Genomic DNA, 18,089 nt, shown 5'->3' on the forward strand with positions numbered 1-18,089 from the left:
AGGTTCATCACCAATCTGTTAGGGGACGGAGAGGGGAAGTAAACAACCGCAGCACCTTCTAGGACAGGTGCCATTTCATTCCTGTAGCTGTTTAGCCATTTCTAGAAATGGCTGCTTCTTCTGCACGCTCTATACTGACAAATGGCACGCAGCAATAAATAGCACAATGGGATAGTGTGACTGCTTGCCCCTTTATTTGGCTGCTTGGCTAGCAAACATTCTGGATCAATGGGCACCGTTGACACTGCTCCGAGCTATTCCAGGATGCACTAGGTTGCACAGAAAACCTGGCAAATGTTACCCAAGACAAAATGCTCAAGAAATGTCCTCCCCACACCCATCTCTTCTTACAAAAACTTACATTCTGCAAAATCCATTAAAAGAGTCCAATCAACGCATCTAGTGGTGGATCGAAACTTAGCCACCCACCAGAACACCTGACACTGCTGTACACACAAACTTTTATATATCATACACACTCATTCATATATCACACACATACCATGTGCCCTCCCAAGACATAACCACTCACACACCCTCACACGGCTACTAGAGTCTAAAGCCTACAAAAGAGCCACTCAGCCCTTTCTGGTCTTGTATGTACTAAGTTCTTGGATCAAAGACTGAAGTGGTCATTTTATCAAAACCTCTCCCAGTGTCTGATCTGTTTTCATTTTTTTTTTTTTTAAACAGAATTGTTCTAACCGAACTTGGACGCATATTCTCTATTCACCAGAAGAGGTCACCACACACCTGGTTAACGACAAAGGCAGCCAGCCCGAAGAGGTTAGTTGGGATCTCACAGGAACGACCACCTAGTTTTGCTCGCAAAATCTCTCTCAGCTCAAAACAACCGGGGATATGTAGTCTCCGTGCTGCCCAGGAACTGTTCTCTTTCTTCTTCCTGTCAGAGGTTATGAACTGCGGAGTAATGTAACAGTCTTTCTGCTTTCAGTTGTTAATTAGCTGCATGCTTCGCTATACAATTAATTTTACGAACTGAGGCCTGACCTAGCTCCCACTGAAAGTCCAATCTTCCTATAGTAAGGCAATAATGTGTAGCCCACTTCGACCTCAGTTCAATTACCACAGGTATGTAATACAACACAGAGAAATAAAAACTTGGATTCTGAACAGTTTAGTGCAAGATCAGCCTAAGAATTTCTGAGGACCAACTTAAAAAGCAGGGGTGGGGGAAAGACTGGCTGCCACAGGACTAAAAAGACCTACATGGTTTAAAACCGGGCACAGCTAATCCATATTTTCAGTTGCAGTGTGAATACCTACAACTTGCCTGTATAGACATTCCCACCTTTCCAAAACAACAGCAAGATGCTGTTCTTCTTGCTAGAGATAAAGCTTAGCCAAAAATATAGTTTCAGGTGAGGTTTTATGGAACATAAGCACTTCTTTAAGCTTCTGCCTCTCACCAGGCACCAACCAGAAGTCTTGTGCCATTGCTCTGAACACCTCAGATTGTTTTCTATTTGTTTCAGGATCCATTTTACTAGTGTCTCAAAAAATCCTGAATTTTATTTCAGCTCATCCTACAGTGTTTGCCTAGCCTTCATTCCCTGCTTACTTCTCACATTTGTCTCATACAGAACCTCTTCTTTCTTCCCATCATCCTACCATGATTAATCTGAGACTCTCTTCCAGCACTACAGCCTGTAAAAGCTGTCTGTGTTTTTCACACCAGCTCTCCAGCAGTTTTCACATTTCACCTGCTCTACAACTATTATTTGCATCTATAACTTGATCCATTCCCTCTCTACTTTTTCCTTTGAGAGCTGAGGATACCAGTGCTGAACCACAGGCAGTGGGATTCTGTGTGCTTAAAGTACCTTAGGAAAAGCAGCTTGCCTCTAGACGTCAAAACAGTTTACAGCAAAATTGTTATAAACATCAGCGAGACTACAACAGAGCAAAGTCAGGGATCTTTAACACCAAACCAGACAACAGGACCTCTGAATCTAAAAATGTCCTCAGGCATGAAGAAAAAGCTCCTTTGGGAGATGAATCATTGAAAAGGGGGCCAGGAGCAGCCAGCAACGAATTGGTGAATGTTGGGCTTCTCTCCCTAATGCCATCCAAGTGCCAGCACTGGGGGATAATGAGAAAAGTCAGAGTGATCTTGGCTGCCACAGGCCAGATACAGAAGTCCCATGTGGCTTCTTTGTTCCCACCCCCGCTGTGGCAGAGATCAGAATCGGGCCCAACTCCTCTCCCAGCAAGCAGCAGTGAGCCACAGAGCATACCAAGACAGTCATTTGACTAGCACTGAGCACAATCTCCAGCTATTTCATCCCTTCCCTCACTGCTGCTTCCCCGCTGGGCTTCATTAGCATCAGCAGAATGTGATAAATGTGCCTGACAAACCTAATATTAAAGTTTTACCATCAAAACCCAATACTGCAAAACCACCTACAACCTGCTACTAAATGCCAGCCTGCTGCTTTCCTTGTCCTCAGGTGGCCCAGGCCCCTTCTTGTCCCAAAGGGCTACAGAGGAAAAATATCCCCTCTTCATCCCTATCAAAGAGATCAGTGAGCATTAGTGAGAGCAGAACAGATCAGGCAAAGGCAAAATGCACCCTTAGGACCCCAGAGAAGAGTGACAACAGCACTGAATCTAACCTCTTACTGGCCTTTACAGTCCCACAGAAAATGTTGCTCAGCAGGAAGAGTAGTGAGGAAATGTGTGCGGTAGGTTGACAGTCAAAAAGGAAAGTCCCTTCTGAGTTACCCAACAGTGAAGGTCTGGTTTACTCCACAGATGGGCTACCACAGACACTAGGAGATCAGAGGTCCTCCCAGTACAGTCCCAGCCACCCCTGGGGCGGGGACCAAATGCTCCTCTGGACTGTGCTGGTGCAGCCCCAGTGGATACCTTCCAGCCTTACAGCAGGTGAGTGAGCTCAACAGTCCCTGTGCCAATCCCTTTTCTGTAGAGAACCGCTGCTGCAGATGCCCCTGCACTCCCTCCCATGACAGGGCCTTGCTGTCAGCACATAACCTAAGGTGAAGGCAACAACGTGCCAGAAGAGCAAGCAGAGCACCTGCAGCTGGGTAATTACCAGCCAAGCCTGGGCTCATGATGATGCTGTGCACTGAACCCTGCCTCAGCTCAGCCGCTAGACCACTCAGTAGAGGGCAAGGGAGGGGGACGACCGACCGGATGCTTGGATACCACAGCTAAATGTTAATGTCTGGCAATGAGGGGCCCCTGGTGCCAGCTTCCATCAAGGACTTGGCGATCCCACTTTGATGAAAATGCTGCAAACACGTCACTGCCCTTTCAGCCAGCTGCAGTGAGCCAGGAAATGCTAGCCTGAGCGATTGGGAAGGAGGGGGAGGCCGAAAGGGGTCACTGAGATACGAAAGAGGAGGATGAGTTACTGCAGCGGTGCTCTAATGGTACCTGTCTAAGCATGCCGCACACTATCAACTTCAGAGCTCGCCTTCCTCACTGCAGCCTGTAGAGACGAGGCAGATACATCCCCAGAGGAACAGTGTGCCCTAACCCTACTCTTCTAATAAGAAATAATATCTCTGCTGGTACAGGAGAAATATCTCAGTGAGCTAGGAAACAATTTACTGTTGGAGATGAGCAACACATGACAACCTGCCTTCTTCCTGATACTTCTTCCACACTACATGGAGGATTCATCAAATGAATGAACACTCAAATCGCCTCAGAAACAGGCAAAAAGCCATTTCCTGTCTCCCAAATATTTTCTACTGTCCCGAGGGGTTCCTCCCTTCTTACAAACTGAAGTTTGTTCTGGAAGTATCTATCTTAACTGCACCATTGCAATGCAATTTTTGAAATTGCCGTGAATATTCAGACACTGAGTTTTCGATGCTACTTTGAGCCCTGAAGAGATCCAGAATGTAAAGCAGAGACTTTCACTTGATGGCTTTCTGTTTCTAACTACTTCTTTCCACTGCATTATATCTGATTTGAACCCAGCTGTTGACTAGAGGGACTGAAGCTGTCCTCATTGTCTAGGTTATGCAGCACTGTGAAACACACTCACATTGAGTGCCATTGTTTTGGGAAATGGAACATCCTTATGTTCTGCTTATGGACAGTATCCAGCTGCACAGCGTTAGGGTGAGAGGCAATGACACGAGCTGCAACAAGGAAAATTCCAACCAGATATTAGGAAATCATTTTTTTCCTTGAAAAACTTAACTTGACAGGGCACTGAGCAATTTGATCTTCTGGCTCTGCTTTTAGCACAAGATTGTAACCACAGACCTCCAGGAATCATTTCCAACCTTAATTATTCCGATTTTATCAACATAGTCATAGAAGAGGACTGTGCTAGTGTATATATTTCCAACAGTTACTGAAGAGACAATTCAGAGCTCCCACAAAACAAGTTCAAAGATCTTGAGGTCAAGAAAATTTATTATCCACATATACGCAGATTTGTGACAAGCCAATCAAACCAACAAAACAATCCTAGGAGGTTTTTTGGTTTGGAGAAGAGACAAGCCTGAAACTGTCCTGACCTTCTCTTACTGTTTTGTTACACTGCAAAGCACACACCCCAAACCTCTGAAATGATGATTTCATTTTCTAGTAAGATTCAGGTCAAATGTGGTTTTAATCAACATCAACAAAGAAATTCCAACAGTGTAATAACATCAGACCTCCCTTTCTGTCATAGAGGGATCTTTATAAGCTGTCTCCTTAGAATACCCATTTCTAGAGGCACATAATAATTGTCTTAGACTGAGCTGCAGAGATGAAAAAACACTGAAAATGTTAAACCTGCTGGCACATCACAGAATTATTTTTTCCAAGCTTTCAGTACCAACAAGACCCTTAACCTCAAAGATCAGATGACAGAGCCAGATGATCCTTCATTTCCATTTACTCTATACAGATTCAGCTTAATGGCCTTTAACTTTCTGCACCACATGTGTGTAAAAATGCAGTGAAAGATCAAGATGTGTTATTGCTTACTCAAGATCATTCCCATTTTTCAGTGAGGCCAAATTTCAAGCCCCTACAAAACGCGCAACTTGACAGATTTTATTGCTGCTCTTCCCCAGTGTCCCCAAAACAGAAAAAGGGCGATTTCTTGGTACGGAACCTAGTAAAAAAATCATCAGAACAGATGAAGCATTTGGAGAATCAATTATCTACATACGTCTTCATCAGGGCACCAACACATCTCCCAGATGCTTTTACAGTAGAGGGAGGTCTGGCCAACAGCGGCGATTCAAATACTCTCAAGACCCTAGCTGAGAACTGATTCAGTTTCTTCTGCTTTTCCTAACACTCAACAGAATTCATTTTCTTTGAATCTGGCTCTTCAATTCATTCAAAAAAAGAGAGAGAGAGTACACCAAACACATTCTGATCCTGCAGCTTTTTAATGTCCCTGTACATGTTGCAAGAAAAACGTTGGGGCTGTGCCTCCTTTCATACTAATTTCAGATTTAATACAAGTTTTGTATGATAAACTGGGAAAGAACACATAGAGGAAATGGTTTAATCTGGATCCAGGGGAGAAGAGGAATTTCTTCCTCAACTTAAGCCATGTAGAAGCTTTCTGTGCCTGTTAGCCTGGTTTCAGCCACCCTCCCTGTCACTCAGGCCAGTAACTAACACAACTTGCTGTATTTTTAGGACCTGGATTTCCCTTCTCCAAATCACACTCTTTTGTCTCATAGTTTACTAATGCCATACTATGACCTTGCTCTTACATAGCATGTTTTATGAGACCCCTGTCCCTCTGATTAGGTACTTCACGGTGACAAAGGAGCCAGGTGAATGTGAAGTGGATATAATGTGCTTCCTGTCTCATTTTATACTTCCCTCACAATTATTTTTCTCTGGATGGAAAGGAAAGGTTTAGCAGTCAACCCAAGGACCACTGAGCTAAGCAAACTGACGTACATAAGTGGCATCAAGACAGCAGGCTGCAAGGACCTTCAGATTCACACAACAGAATGATGCTGTACTGCCTAAGTGTAAAATGCTCCTTATATTCGACATCAGAAAAGAGAACTAATTCCTCCCTCCTCCTCCTGGGAAAACAGATCAGAACCTCAAACCAATCCTTGCACTGGCAGGAACTCAAAAGGTAGACTTGGGAGGGGTTGGAGGAAGATATAAAGGCTGGTAGCTGGAGACACAGAGCAACACTGAACTGGAGAGACTCAAGGGGAGGAGGAATCAGAGACACCAAAACATGAAGACGAACCTGAAACTTCTTTTTTGCCCTGGATTCCTTCTGCTGCTTATTGTCAGTCAAAACCAGGCAAGGGCCAGGCCCATTTCAAGCTTACAGGTAAGTGACCGGCTGCTCAATAGAACTGAAAGAAACTGATGCTTCTTTAGGACTTAGGCAATTCAGATTAGCTCCATTTCTTCCAACCTCAGCTAAAGCAGTAGGAGACACTCAAAGAGATCATGACAGCAAGAACCCTGAGGTGGGTAGACACAGAGTTATTAAATGAAGGTAAAGTAATCGATTACTGGATTTAAATTTCTGATCCCATGAGGCAATTGAAAAGAAAATGTTGGGTTTTTTTCCTGTGGGAACAATTTGGGGATTGCAGATTTAGGGTCATCCTGTGACTGAGTGAAGCAATAAACTTTTAGAGTAAAAGGAATTTTTGTGGAAGGACTCCTATCTAGACCCCTAGAGCAGTCACCTGCACACTCCTCCCTGAAGCCCTTGGTTTAAGCTAAAAAAAGAATCAATGAGTTGTACTTGCATGATCTCCTCCTCAACTCAGTAGTGCATTGTCCTGGTTTGAGTGACACAGGACTAATTCCTCTTCTAATGCTTGGGAAAACTGCACTTTTAGAAGACTCTGGTGTCTCAATTTGTGAAAATATTTACTTTATAGACAGCTATGGTGTGTGGGTTTCAGGGTCTCAGTGTTTTTGAGTTAGCCAGGTGCAGGGATGAGGAGGAGCGAGAGCTGGACCAAGCTGGCCAACAGGATTATTTCATACCATGAACATCACATTCAACATAGATTAGAAAGCTTTCTGCGAAGTTTTTCTCTCCTATTATGGCTGCGATCCTGAGAACTTCTTGCCCCAGTGCCAGACCCCTGACCCCTTCCTCCTGAAGCCATAGTGCTCACAGTGTCCAACATTTGTTGTCCACTGCTGGGAGCACACAGTTTCCTACTGATAGCACAGGCTGACTATAATCCTTGTATATTTTATATTGGTATTGGGATCAATATTGTTTCTTTAGTGTTATTAATATTAATTATCTAGTCTTATTCTATTAAATCTGTTTATATTACAACTCTTGGGTTTCCTTGTTTTTTCCCCTATTCCCCTTCCCAGGTGGGGAGGGGTCATTGGGTGGTAGAATAATTGTCATTAGGAAAACACATTTCAGCTACCTAACTAGGGATCTGGTATTCCCAAATATGAAGTAGCCTCTCAATCTGTAAAGAAATATATAATCCTTCTAGCACCACTTTCAGCATGTCTCCTGTCATTGCATCGCTTTTCTTATTATTCCAAGTTATCAACCATTTTTTCTTGTTCCTTATTCACTCTTGACCAAGCCTCTTTCGTCATCTTTCGCAATTTACCCCATACCGCAGATCCAGGAAAGACTTAACTGGCAGTTTGTCAGCTCAGAACTACAGAATATGGTAACAGCATAGAGCCTTAGAGCATTTTGAGAGAGCATACAGTGTTAGCTCAGAGCAGCTTGGTGATCTAGAAGAAACTAAAGATAACCATCATTAGCTTCAGAAATCACTTCAAGTACTTTCATCCTTGGATAAATGTTCAAAATAAGTTTCTCCAAACTTAGCACTGAGCATGGCTTAAATGAAAATAATGACAGAGTTCCCAGAACCCCTCCTTTTTCTCCTCTCCTCCCTCTCCACCTTTCCCTTTTTTCAGAGTCTGTCCAAACTATTCGATGAGGATCTGGAACATCCCCTGATCTCAGAAGAGAGGGACCGTGAGCAAGATGACATGATCCCAACAGGTGCCTTTGATCAGCAAGATGCTGAATTCCAGTGGACCCAAAACACTAGGGACCAGCCTGACAGCATGTCCACGGGTGACAGTGCTGTACAGAGGTTCTTCAGTGATCTCCTAAGTTTACCCCATAGATACCGAGGCAGAAGTAAAAAGGGCCTCTCCAGAGGCTGTTTTGGTGTCAAGCTGGACAGAATTGGGTCCCTGAGTGGACTGGGATGCTAACTGCTTACTATGGTAAGAGAAAGCCAGAGTCTGTGTGTTCGTGTATAATTTGCATCAGTATGCAGAAGAGCAGATTTAATTCAGCTTCAAGGAAATAGTGCCTTAAAGTAACTTTTACCCTCCTATTGCAAACGGTTTACTAATTTTATCCTCCTCAGAATTCACTGTCATCAATTGTATACTTAAAACCTGTGAATGCCACATCTTTGCTTTACCTGCTTTCACTCCTTTCTCCAAGTCAGCTGTATACATTTCATCTTGCCACAGAAACCAGATCAGAGAGGTTTTCACCAGCTCCCCAGGGATGCTTGTGTCAATCCAAAGAAACTCTGAGCAGAACAGTGGAGCTGAACCTGGCCCTAGAACAGTAAGAAATCGGTTAATTTCCATGTGTGAAATCCTGTCCACTTCGCTTTCTTTTACTTATTCCTCTGCTTTCTTGACAGGACTGACTGTGAGGTTTCAAAGGACCTGTTGCCTTTCAGTGAGATATTCAGCCCTTTACTCACATTGGCTCCACCAATCCATCTACTACATGTCGTACTCAGAAATTGCACCCCACCTCTCCCTTGAATTACTCGGTCAATAGAATACACCATTGCTGTAGTGCCTGTTTGTATCAGAGTAATAATTTGTGCACATCTATCTGAAATGTAATTACAAAAGTACTGTCTGTGTACTAAATGTATAAATAAACAAGTTTCATTATGTCACAGATAATAAAATGTTTTCGCTAATTTGGTGAATTTCCTTCAAGATTTAGCTATGATCCTTTCACGTATCATTCCTAACTGAATCCACTAGAATTCAGAAGCATTTCAGAGGGCTGCTTTCAGGTAAAAAGGACTTTTTAGCTGCTTTTAAAAAAAGGGATACATAATCAAACAAGCCCTTCTTTTTACCAAAAGAACATTTCTGGGGTTAAGATATTACTATCTAAACATAAGTGTAACAGGAACAAGACTGACATAGCCATCTTCACAAAAGTAATGAGAAGCCCCAAGTCTTTGACCACCACAATTTGAACTAAAAGGGTAGCTGTCTTAGCTGACATCAGTAGAAAGCAGTTACTCTGCATTTGGATCTGCCACAGAGAGAAGAAAACAATTGTTTCTTACTAGTATATCTTATGTTGTCCAAAAAAAAAATGCTACCCCTCTTCTTTGAAGAAAGTTAAAGAGCACCTACTGTTCCACAGGCAGATCCAGATAGTGAAAAGTATTTTTCCAACAAAAAAGTAAAGTTAAGATTGTACCAAAAAAATGCATCTGACCAGTTCCATTTCTTAAGCAAGCCAAGTATTCACTGAATCTAACTATGACCAAATCAAAGAACAGCTACTTGGCAAACATCCTGAGCCAAATGAATTCTGTATAAGGCTGGTTTGCCAAGACCATGACTCTGCTGTCCTGAGGTTGATGAGAATTGAACTCTGCAAGCGACTCCATGGAAGTCAGTAAGGCTGTTCAGACAAATGTCTACACTGACGGTCACAATTGACAGCACAGCTGTTCACTTCCAGCCTTTTGCTTGGAGTGGACAGATGGGCTACACAGTTGTACTCCTCCCATTTTCTTGCCCACAAGACATGAAGAAAATATTCTGGTAATAAAGCTATTCCTAACAGGACCCCTGGATATAAACTGCAACATGGAGCACAAACATCTATGCAAAGCAAGTTCGTCAGCAACCCTCCAGCTGCATGTGCTCTGAATCTCTGGTAGTTCAGCTTTCATTAAGAAAGCCTGTTCGCACAGAGCAGCTAGAGACCAAGTTTCTGGGTCTGCCTCAGTCACTTAAACTCTATGATTTGGTTCTCCTCCTTCTAACCACAATTCCCATAGAATGAAGGTGACCCAGGACCCATTGCAGAGCTATCAAACGCAAACTAGAGAAAGCTTTGTTCTTTTCTCGTGCTATTTTCAATACATGGCTTCCACCCTAAAGCCACAGATTTGCTTTGGGAAAGACAGCAGTACAACAAGCTCCTAAACATATGTTTAAACACTTAAGAGCTATCTGAGATCAGAAAGCACAGAATGATTTGTTAATGGAGATACTCTCCCCTTGCACAAGCTACCAACAGCTTCTCTCTCTATTTTCTTGCAGTCTTTTACCCTTTCAATATCTCCTGCACATTTAGAAATTACCATTAATTCTACCTGTCTATAGCTATTCCATCCTCCAGAACCTTTCTCTCCTCAGACCAGTAGCTACAAGGCTATCAACACAAATCCCGAGCAGGAAATTCAACAACATATCCCGAAGGCTTATCTAGTTAACAGCCTTTATTAGGTCTTATGCTGTTTGGTGCTTACTTTGTTTAAGTTAACTTTGATAACAAAGCAACAGTGAAAATGGCCTAAACAAACATTCGCTGGTAAGGAATGGTCTCATCACTTACATAGGCAGCCCTGAGTACAAGCTCTCAAACAATGGAATAGTCCACATAATTAATTTATTCTATTCTGTGTTGCCTTTCCCAAGAAGAACAACAAGAAAATGAAGCATTTCACCAGTCAGATGAAGAATTAAAGTGGGGGATGGACAATGAAAGAGTAAATCAGTTTTCAGCATAATTCACATATCACTAGACATGTCACACGTCTTAAAACTAATGCTGCAGCGTGATCAATACGAACAGCTTTTGTACACAGATCCCCATAGACTGCACAGTAATTCATGGGTGAATGCACCTGGAAGTCTTAAGTCTTGTTGGGCCATACAGGTAACACTCTCCCTTGCTGTAGCTTCTGTTATACAAAGACATCTGCCCTGCACAAACGTGACCAAAGGGATTTCTGATTCATTGTTCTAACTTAACATATCTTCATACAGTTACAAAGGGATTTTCATTCCTTTTCCCCCCAACACACAGCAATTTACTTACACTGAGTAGAAGCAAACATGTTTACTTGTGAGAACCCAACAGGAAGCATCCGGCTTTCTTAAATAGAGTCCCTCTTCCGGTATACTATAGCCCTGCACCTGGCCCAGGTGCAACCTATATGGTGAAAAGGTTAATCCACACAGCCCGCAGACATTACAGCATCAAACAATGAAGAGCAAGTATCTTGTGACAATTGGTGTTAATGTGAAGGTTACAGCCTCCTTCCTAATAGTCTTGGGTCTGATAGCTTGCTCTCAGTAATCCTAGGAACAGGCACATTCTCATAGGCATAAAAGCTTCCTGATGGTGAAATTTCAACACTGAATACACTGAAAATCTAATGAAGGGTAAGTGGTACTGGAGTTTGTTTCCTGAACATCCTCATCCTGTTTTCAAACTCAGCTACACTAACATAAACTGTGGATCATAGAAATTATTTGCAGATAAATAAACAGAGGTCAGAGGAGGTTGGAGACTGAGCTGTGAGCACTTGTGAACAGAATCCTACAGAAGATGAATAAGAAACAGATAAGAGCTCCAACTCCACAGAGGCTGAGCTGGTAATGCACCATCCTATCACCTGGCATTTTGTGTGAACATTTTAAAAAGCCATTTTTCAGAAAGCAAGAACAATTTATTTCACATAAAAGGCTCCATAATTAGATCCCTGGGACTGAAGCCAGGTGTGCTTGTACTTTAGGTAATTTGCTGAGTTCTATTAGCATTTAAATAATCAAAGCTAACCTTTGAAGTTAGCATGCCAGTCAGATGGGGGAAGCTCATCTCTAGCTGTGTCATTTCCATCTCCACTAAGCAGCATTGCATGAATTTACAGACTAGGATTACAGAAGTTGCTGAGGAGAAAAGCCTGCAATAAAACTACTCCTACATAGAAAGGAACATACAGATATCTTTCTCAAATCTCAAAAAAATTACCTGTTTGTAAGTGATGTTAGGCAGCAAGCAAGATTTGGTCTGATCCAAGACAAGTCTGCCTAGTTAGAGGGCTAAGTTGTATTTATTTCCCATGGTCATCACACAGATCCTATACACTCTCTCTGCTTTATCCCTTTCCACTCCTGTCTTTACTACACACAAAATCGAGGCTGGTGCATATCCTCACCTTAGCTATCTTACTGTTATTCTCTATCAACATAACACTCCCACCTGATGTGAGCTTCCTTCATTCATGTACTATACTTTCAAGACACGCACCTTATTTCCTTGCCAGGTTCTTCTTTGCTGTGATGCTTTAAACAAAAGCACTTGCCAACTGTTAAGACTGCTGGATGCAGAGATCATTGTCCCACACCAGCTCATATTGCTAGTTTTCTTCCAATATAAGATAAATTATGTCAGCTGTAGGTAGATTTGTGGAACAGAAAGACAAGAAAATGGGGGAAGGAGATGTAGAAACATCATGTGTGTTGCTTGTTCATACAGCACCTAGCAATACTAAGACCACAACAGCTTGGTTAAAAACCCTCTGAACTCAGAGAAAAGGCTTTCTTTGGCTTTGCTGAGCTTTAGGACAGTGTCTGAATTGAAGGCCCAAGCAGAAATCACCGCATATCAAGTGAAATCACAGAAATGTATGAGTGTACAGGCTAAGCAAATGAGGAGGGCAGAAGGCAGAGACTTAGCATAACTGATTTAATATTACCCAGGTGGTGACTGAAAGGACCCTTTCTGCTGCTCTACCCACAGGATATCACTGGTTCTGCCTTTCATTTTGTAAGGATCTAACAGGGTCACCTTGATTTGCACTCTGGAACCAGTGGAAATTGTACTCATTTATAGTTTAAATTTGCCACTCACAAAGGAAAGACGTCAAAAATATTACTGAAAGTTAATAAGAAACTGCTGCAAAGCTCTGAGGCAAAATAGGAGAAAGTTTCATACAAACAGGCTGCCTGTTACAGTCACCAAAGTGGTAATTCAGACACTTTTATCTGCGGAGCCCAAATCCAAAGATCTACAAAACTTCTTTCTTTGAGCAAGGCACCTGGGCTTTCTGGAAAGAACATTTGTTCCATAGGAATTTCTCACTCCAACCCAAGCTGTGGGGGACAGAACACACCATCATTTATAGGAAAGATGGTGGGATATGAAGAGAGGGTGGTGACTAATTTGCTGCTGAAGCCAAGGCATGGCTGGAGAGCAAGTAATGTTTATAGCAAAGTGGTCAGCTATATCATCACTCACAGCAGACTTAGGTCACTAAAAAGTTAGTGCATCTTAGCTATAGAGGGAAGAGTCTGCCAACAATGCCAGAGGAAGGCAAGAACGAGCATCACACGAACCTGCAAGTAAGGAAAATCTCCTAAACCCAAATCTCAGGACATGGTCTATTCACATAGCACAAAAATATGCATACAGAGAAGAAAAATCTGTTGAGAGCTTGGGAGCTGCTGCAGACAGAGGAAAATTTCCAATTGCCCCCACTTGTTTCCCTCAAGGAGGAGAAATGATCCATCCCTCATCCCCTTGGAGGGGCAATCAACTCCCTGCTTGGGCCAGCTCACAGCTCCTGCGTGCCTGCAGATGTGAGGCAGAGCAAACAGGCAGAAAGTGCAAGGTCCTTTCACTGCATCAATTCCCTAACAGTGATGGAGAGTGGAGGTGGAGGAAATCACTAGGAAAATGAGTGCTGCCAGGAGGGGAGGAGATGACTCGAGGCAGTTCTCTCCCTCTGGAGGATTTGCTGCACTCAGGGGACCCCCCCTCTCCTGGAGGGTCACCTGTGGGGCCAGTTGTAACCAGTTCCCTTATCGAAGCTGCGGGGCAGAGTGTGGCACTCTGGCTCCTGCGGGGATCTGGAAGGAGGCAGCTGAGCTCCCTCCGGGCAGAGAGTGAGGATATAAAGAGAGGCATCCATGGGCAAAGCAGCTACACGGTGCTGAGCTGGGATAGGATAGGATTAGGATCAGGATAGGATAGGATAGGATAGGATAGGATAGGATAGGATAGGATAGGATAGGATAGGATAGGATAGGATAGGATAGGATAGGATAGGATGCAGCTCCCGGCTCTGTGCTGCGGGGCCTCGCTGCTGCTGCTCCTCCTGCCATGGGCAGGAGCACAGCCGGTCGATGGCGAGCATGGTGCGGAGCTGCGGTCCCTGCAGGTACCGGGGCCGGGGCAGGCCGAGTCTCCCGGGGCGCCCACCCGCACCCGTTCCCCCTGTCCCCCCGCCGCTCCTCCCCTCTCCTTCCCTCTCCAGGACCTGATGAAGGCGCTGGGGCAGCTCCGGGAGGAGGAAGGGGAACCGGGCATGGAAGAGGAGCCGATGGCTGGGGCTGAGGACGGCGGCTTCGAGTGGGACCTGCCGGTAGCGGAGAGCGGCCCGGCGGCGGCCCCGCTCCCGGCGCCCAGCACTCCCCAGCCGGCGGAGGGGCAGAGCCAGTGGAGGACCCTTCTCTCCTCCTACAGAAGGAGGCACTTCTCTGGCTGCTTTGGGACGAGGATGGAGAGGATCGGCGCGCAGACGGGGCTGGGATGCAACCAGTACAAAGCCCGTAGGTGCCGGGTTAGAGCCCGCGGCTCCCCGCGGCGCAGGGAGGCGGGGGAGGCCGGAGAGGTGGCCGGGGCAGCCGCTGAGAGTGGCCGCTGTCCCCGGCTGAAAGCACCGGAGCGGGTCCCCCAGCAGCTCTCTGCCCTTCTCTCCCAGGTTTCTGGAGGAGAGGGAGAAGCTGAAGCCGGGACCGGCTCTCAAGCGCTCCCTGAGCCTCCAGGCCGGTGTCCAGCAGCCAGACAGCCAGGCTCGCCCCGGAGCCCCCGCGGCAGTGCGGTATGCGGCAATAAAACTTTTGTACAAAGCCTGCATTGCCTTTTGTGAGTGCTTTTTCGGTCACGGCGTAGCACACGGTCAGAGGATACAGAAATCTCCTCCAGAGTGCTCCTCTCCCTCTGCCCTAAGGCCTCGGTCCCCACCCTGGCCAGAGCATCCCACCAGATCCGGACAAGCCTTTCCGGGAGGGCTGCAGCAGCAGGAAGGATGGCGGTTGCACCTTTCCAGGACAATGACCAGTCCAGTGACCCTCCACGTTGCACTGGAGAGGCACTGCCAGGCACCGATGCCAGCTCTGGGACCGTGGCAGTGAGCTGGGATGCCTTTCCCAGCGCCTTCGCTGCCGCTAGCTGTGAATCCTCCCAGGAGGTGGTCACTGGGCTTGGGGTCAGTTCCAGGTAGTGTCCTACACGCGCCCCGGTCCCATGGGCTACGCCGCGGGTATGAGTGCCAAGGCTGGCACGGCGGACCGGCACGGGGTGCCGCTAAGGACAGAAGGGCTTCATCGCTTTAAAAATACATTTGGCGGCGGCTGCTCGGCGGCTGCCGCTGCGGGCGGGGCCGGGAGCCCTTCAGCACCCGGGACAGTCGCCACTCGTCCCGCAGCGCGAGCGTCGGCCCCGCTGGGCCCCCGCCGCTGCCCCCGCCTGCCCGGGGCTGCTCCCGCCTGCCCGGGGCTGCCCCCCCCTCGGCCTGGGGCTCGGCCTGCCCCCTGCCCGGGCCCGGACGCAGCCCAGCCCAGCGCCCCCGGCCCGGGGCAGCTCGGACGGGCAGCTTTTCCCCAAGCTCACAACACTGGGCTTCAGCGAAGCCACCTCAAGACAAGGCTGTGGAGCACAGGGAGCCCTGAACAGGCAGAAAGGCTCCAAGCATTGCCAAAAACGCTGTTCTAAAGGAACTGAGAGAGGCAGGGGCCATGCTGCCTGCACTGAGCCTGCAGAGTCCTGCAGAGGAAGGGGCAGCCACATCACACACATAATGCATCCCGATCAGCAAGAGAAATATCCATGTTTGGGATAAAAATACGTTTCCTCCCCCATGGAAAAAGTGAGGCACCACTCAACTATCTTAATTGCAGTATGGCCTGTCCTATGATCTTGGTGCTGCCGCATGCCCTGCACCCGACGTTATTACATTTCCCTTTTGTTTCCTGCACTGGTGGCCTCGTCTCTTCATTTTCTTCTTAATCTAACCAAATTGCGAGGCAGGAAAAGAAAGCTTTGGAGGGGTACGGCATAGTCTTGTTAAAGGGTTTAGTCACTGGGAGATGAAAGACATCCAAATCCAGCCTCTTCCTCAGAACAGGACTACAAAGGCTCTTTACAATCAGCTCACACTCTGGCACTCTCCAGGTGCTCTATGGCAATAGAAGAACAGACAGCACTGGAAGGATGTGCAGCAGGTAGGCACATGAGTTAGGACAGATCTATGAGCAGAAAGAATCCCCATGACACCATCCCTTTGGCTTACAGTCCTCAGCCTTACAGGGCTGAAAACCAAGGACACTTCACCATCCTGCTGGGGAGGGGAGCTCCATCTGGGTACCACCCTCCTCCTTGCAGGGATCCACACTAGGGGGGTGCCAGCAGCACCCTTGGTGCTCTCCCTCTCTGCTCTGAGCTGCTTTCTAACAGAGCCTCATGTCCCCACCCCTCCCATCCCGTACCCTGGGATGCTGGGGAAATGTGCCAATTTCCCAACCCTAAAACCAGTCATCATATGCTTTTTATAAGAATCTGCTGCCCTGTTAAAAGAGTCCCAACAGGGTTTTTACCAGGCAAATGGCCAACTGAGCATGGGCAATGTCTGGGTCTTGACTATGTATTGCTGGGCTGTAAAGCCTAAAGTTCATATTAATCATGCCAGGGTGATGATACTTAGATACCACAAGCAAACAAACAACTGAGCTTTAATTTTCAGCAACTATGAGCTGAGTTCTGACATTTTATGGTCCATTTGCTTTGGTAGGACTGTGAGATGCATAACAGAGGGCAGAATTTGGCTTTGAAAATACAATAGCTACTGTGATGGTCAGTCATTTTATCCTATCTACATAATTCCATACATACTACATGAAATAGTGCACAGAAATCTCCCTCTCTTAGAAAAGTGCTGTCAAGGCTGAAGTCAGACCCCTACATCTCATTTATCTGCTGTGGAATACAGAAGATGGAAAATGAGGAACCAGTAAAAGAAAGGAGTATCTCTGGGTCCAGGTTGAATACAATCCCGGAATATTAGATTGTTTCACAGGGACGGGTCACTCAAAGCTAAATATTTCACACCTCTGACTGATTTTGTGTTTCTTGGTTTCTTGCTGCTGGGTTTGTGCCTCAGGGGTTGCTTTACAGATGTGCTGAGCTCTCAGACAAAATGCAGATCAAGCGACAAGAGTGTTTTTGCACAGAGACAGCACTAGAGAACACTTAGCAGGTGGGGAGGGCGAAAGGAAAGAAACAAAAAATAAAACAATAACAGATCCTAGTTATCTTAAGTTGCACAGTCAGTATTAATGAATAATTCTGGTTTATCTTCTCACAGTTTCTCAGTTTACAAAATGAAGTTACACCCTGCTGCAAACACACACAAACACACCCAAGAGCAGCAGCGAGAGAATATTTGTAACTAATTATGCAGACACTGCAGTATGGAGTGTTAACTTAAAAAAAAAAAAAAGGTATCAGGATCTTAGTTCTTTCTTAAGCACAATTTGAACAGCACAAAATAAGAATGTATTAGGGCACACAGTAATACAAAAAATGAATACTGCCTCCATGTACTGAAAAAAGAAAGCATTGGGGAAAAATAGAGAGTGCTCTTATAATAAAGGACTTCATCAGAACACACGCAGAGTTGGGCTGACTTCAGGCTATATTAGGAAAAAGTAGCATTTGAGCTTGACTTCACAACCTTGAGAATGTCCTTTCTAGTATAATTTTGGTAGCGGATCATGTGAACAGTGTGTTCACATGTTTGTACACAAACACCATGTTAAGACATTTAAGACATGAGAAATATTTTATCGCTCTATTATTACTTAGAAACTGTACTCAGGAGACTCAAGATCTATATTTGTATTAAAAGTCAACAAATTATTACTAGACTGACATATTCAACTTGCTTATATACTCAAGCTTGTTTCAATTTAGAGTAACAAGAAACATTAGGAAAATGCATGATAAGCAATACACTTCATGATTT

At 45.3% G+C, this 18,089-nt stretch overlaps 1 protein-coding gene across 1 annotated transcript; it reads left to right on the forward strand.

Annotated features, from left to right (window-relative positions):
• Positions 1-14,114: 14,114 nt before the first annotated feature.
• LOC309680078 (natriuretic peptides A-like) lies at positions 14,115-14,794 on the forward strand (the record flags this gene model as incomplete). Its single annotated transcript, XM_082493577.1, has 3 exons — positions 14,115-14,225; positions 14,322-14,616; positions 14,769-14,794. The coding sequence occupies 3 exons, from the start codon at positions 14,115-14,117 to the stop codon at positions 14,792-14,794; spliced, it is 432 nt and encodes a 143-aa protein (XP_082349703.1).
• Positions 14,795-18,089: the final 3,295 nt, after the last annotated feature.

Source organism: Vanellus vanellus, assembly GCF_965231255.1.
Source record: "Vanellus vanellus genome assembly, chromosome: 20".
Classification (NCBI taxonomy): Eukaryota; Metazoa; Chordata; class Aves; order Charadriiformes; family Charadriidae; genus Vanellus; species Vanellus vanellus.